Source organism: Colobus angolensis, unplaced genomic scaffold (genome assembly GCF_000951035.1).
Source record: "Colobus angolensis palliatus isolate OR3802 unplaced genomic scaffold, Cang.pa_1.0 Scaffold21, whole genome shotgun sequence".
Lineage (NCBI taxonomy): Eukaryota > Metazoa > Chordata > Mammalia > Primates > Cercopithecidae > Colobus > Colobus angolensis.
The window spans coordinates 4,545,390-4,549,186 of NW_012115266.1; the positions used below are offsets into that span (position 1 = coordinate 4,545,390).

The 3,797-nt window shown below is 59.0% G+C and overlaps 1 protein-coding gene across 1 annotated transcript in view; it reads left to right on the forward strand.

Annotated features, from left to right (window-relative positions):
- Positions 1-6: 6 nt before the first annotated feature.
- LTBP3 (latent transforming growth factor beta binding protein 3) overlaps positions 7-3,797 on the forward strand; it is a 21,202-nt gene continuing 17,411 nt past the window's right edge. The window contains 2 exon segments of the mRNA XM_011942503.1: positions 7-137; positions 3,349-3,790. Coding sequence (XP_011797893.1) covers positions 74-137; positions 3,349-3,790 — 506 coding nt within the window. The 5' untranslated portion in view covers positions 7-73.

Here is a 3,797-nt window from a genome sequence, read left to right on the forward strand (position 1 = left end):
CTTTGCGCCGGTGATCTGCAAGCGGACCTGTCTCAAGGGCCAGTGTCGGGACAGTTGTCAGCAGGGCTCCAACATGACGCTCATCGGAGAGAACGGCCACAGCACAGACACGCTCACGGGCTCCGGCTTCCGCGTGGGTGAGGGCCGGGGGCACGACTGGGGGCAGGGGAAGAACAGGCACCAGGCTCGATCGATGGGAGAGCTAGTGGGGTCTTGGCCTTAGAGACTGGGGGCTGAGGGTATAAAGGGCAGAGATCCGGGGACCTGGGGGCCCAGGGGCCTCAGAGAATTTGGGAGGCTGGAACTCTGGGGCCCAGAGTTGGAGGGCTGCATGGAGGCCTGGACTTTGAAGCTTTGCATTAGGTTTGGGGTCTAAGGGGTGGGGAAATGCAGAGGTCCTGGATGACACTGGCTTCCCAGAAGGTGCTGAGTTCTGAACAGGAGCACACAGGGTTTTTGAGGAATGTGAGCTGGGGACAGGAAGCCTCAGAGAAGGGATAAATATTCCCTCAAGAAGCAGACTTGCTGGAAGAAACAAGAAAAGTCTTTACAAAATGTCTAAAGTAGGGCCTGCCAGAGTAGGCACCTGCATTCCTTGGGAGGAGGAGCTAAGGTCAGGGCTGGGGATGGGAGCTGGTTACTGGCAAGGTCTGAGAAGATAGGGTATTGAGGCCTAAAAGTAGGGTGCAGGCCTGAAGGTAGGGACTAGTTTGGGGTTCTCAGCCTTTCCTTTTCCAATGCCTCCCCATAAGCTCCTGACATCCTGCCTTGGAGGCCCTCAGGGTCCCCCTCATCCTCCCCCAAGCCCCTACAACCTTCCCAGTTCAGTTTGGAGCCCACCCCTTCCCTGGCATCTCTCTTCAAAGGGTCAGGCCTGGGGCTCAGTCATCCTCCTGCTAGGCCCTGTGGGCCAGGCTCAGGGAGGTGTCCCAGCAGTAATTACCCTCCTGGCAGGATAATTAGGCCAGGCCCATGATGGCACCAGCAAAACAGCCCCTCTTACACATTCCTATATTCACTCGCCCACTCACAGAGCTAAAGAACCCCACTCATGTGGCTCACATTTGTCATGACATGGGGTGTGCATGCGTGTGTCTGTGCGCATATTGCCCGTGTCTGGGATCATGCCATGGGCATGGCGTGGCACACTGTGAAGTACCCGTCTTTGTGTTGTCTTGGGTTGTATCTCTAGTCGCTGTTAGTGTGTGGGAATGTTTTTGTTTTTGTGTTTTTAAGATGGAGTTTTGCTCTTGTTGCCCAGGCTAGAGTGCAATGGTGCAATCTTGGCTCACTGCAACCTCCACCTCCCGGGTTCAAGTGATTCTCCTGCCTCAGCCTCCCAAGTAGCTGGGATTACAGGCATGCGCCACCACGCCCCGCCAATTTTTTGTATTTAGTAGAGATGGAGTTTCACCATGTTGGTCAGGCTGGTCTCAAACTCCTGATCTCAAGTGATCTACCTGTCTCGGCCTCCCAAAGTGCTGGGATTACAGGCATGAGCCACTGCGCCCGGCCAAGTGTATGGGGATGTTTATGTGAACCTATGTTGGTGTCAGGATGAGTCTCTGTGTGTGTGACAAGGACTGTGGGTGTGAGTGTATGTGTGTCCATCTCCCAGGCTCCTTGGCCATCCTGCCCAGGCTGCTGTCTCCATCTGTGCTGCCCACATCCCCCAGGCTCGGTGCCCAGGCCACAGTGGGCGGGTGTCATTGGGAGGTCACTCTCACCGCTATGAGTGACTCACTGGGAGACAGGAAAAAGAGAATCCTACCTCCCCCAGCCCAGGACACACCCCTCTGCTCTGTGAGGTCTGGCCCCAGGAGGCCAGGCAGGATGGGCTGGGCTGGGATGTGCTTAGCCTGACCCTGAGGGCCATGGATGTGGGCTGTCCCTGTGAGGCCCTCTGGCATCCAGGAGAGCAGTACCCCCGCCCTCCTGCCCTCCTGCCCTGGGAAGTGAGGGCAGCCATGGGGTGGGCAGGAGAGGGGCTGGGGTTTTGGGATGAGTCAGTCCCAAGGCTGGTAGTAGCATGAGTCGAAGGTGAGTATGGGACAGAAACAGACAAAGGTCCCATCCTCTCCCTCCCTCAGTCACTCCTTCATTCATTCCCCCAAATCCCCTGTGGGACCCAGAGCTGAGGCCAGCCTGGCCCTGCCTTCCAGAGTACCCTCTATAAGGAGGCAGACAGACAAGCAGGTGCCAGGCAGTGCTGGCCAGTGGGTGGTAAAGCAGGAGAGGGAGCTCAGGTGGGCGGGATAGGAGGAAAGGCTCCCTCCTGGTGGAGACACTGAGCTGGGAAGGATGAAATCTGCATATGTAGAGTGGGGGACATGGGGCCCTGTTGTGGAGGGAAGGGCATGAATGAGGCCAGGAGGCAGGAGGCAGGCACATTTGCAAGAGGGAGATGGGTCCTGGGGTGTGCGGTGCACAGGGAAGGAGCAGAGGGGGATGGGCTGAAAAGGTTCTGGGCCATGGAGTGAGCTTCTGCCTGAGGCAAGTTTCTCTGGGACACTGAGACTGTGGACCAGCAGGAGAGGCTGGAAGCCAAGGAGGGGTCTGGGTGGCCAGGCCTGAGCCAGGGCAGGAGCAGTGACCCTAGGGAAGAGGGGAGGCAGGTTCATGGGACATTAGAGGCTGGGGCAGGGGAGAGCAGGAGGGATGGAGCCATGGGGGCTCAGCTGTGGATGCCTGGTGGCCAGAGGTGGGGAGGCAGGATACTGACTTCTGACAGTATGTCCTGGACAGCAGTGCCTGAGAGAGCCCTGGAAAGTTTGGGGGCTGTTTCTGTGTCTTGAGATGTGGACATCTTTGGCAGTGATGAGGTGGGGGCCCCAGGATGGTGAAGAGGGAGAGGGTGGAGAGCAGGCAGAGAGGGCTGAGGCCTGAAGGAGGGAAGGGTTTAGGGGAGAAGAGGAGGAGGTGCCAGGGACAGAGCCAATACCTTTGGAAGGCCCAAGGGGAAAGCCAGATCACCATAATTACTTGCCACCACTTATTAAGCACCCTTTATGTACCAGGCCCTAGGGTAAACGTTTGTACAGCCCTTACCTCATCTAACCCACACATCTCTACAGATGAGGACGCTGGGGCACAGGGAGGAGACGTGAGTTGCTCAGGATGGCACAGCTGGCACATGGCTTAGCGAGGATTCAAGTCCTTGACTTGAGATTCCAGAACCCAACATGGGTGTAAGGATGTTGGGGAACCTAGAGAGGGCAGTTTCCCTGTGTAGGATGTATCTCAAAACCTGACTTCCCAAGAGGACAGAGCCAGTGGGTGGCAAGGAAGTAGGGAGGAGGGGAAAGAGACAGGATGTGGGTGAGGGCCTGACCCCCCTCTTCTCCCCAGTGGTGTGCCCTCTCCCCTGCATGAACGGCGGCCAGTGCTCCTCGCGAAACCAGTGCCTGTGTCCCCCAGACTTCACCGGGCGCTTCTGCCAGGTGCCCGCAGGAGGAGCCGGCGGGGGTACCGGTGGCTCAGGTCCCGGCCTGAGCAGGGCGGGGGCCCTGTCCACAGGGGCGCTGCCGCCCCTGGCTCCGGAGGGCGACTCTGTGGCCAGCAAGCACGCCATCTACGCCGTCCAGGTGATCGCCGACCCTCCTGGGCCCGGGGAGGGGCCCCCTGCCCAGCACGCAGCCTTCCTGGTGCCCCTAGGCCCGGGACAGATCTCAGCAGAAGGTACCAGGCGACTAGCAAACCCGGGAAGGTCGCCAGTGGGTGGGCACTAAGGGTGGCTGGGGCAGGGCAAGGTCAGCCCTGGAGAGCTCAGCGCGGTGACCCGCGGCGCGGTGCGGACA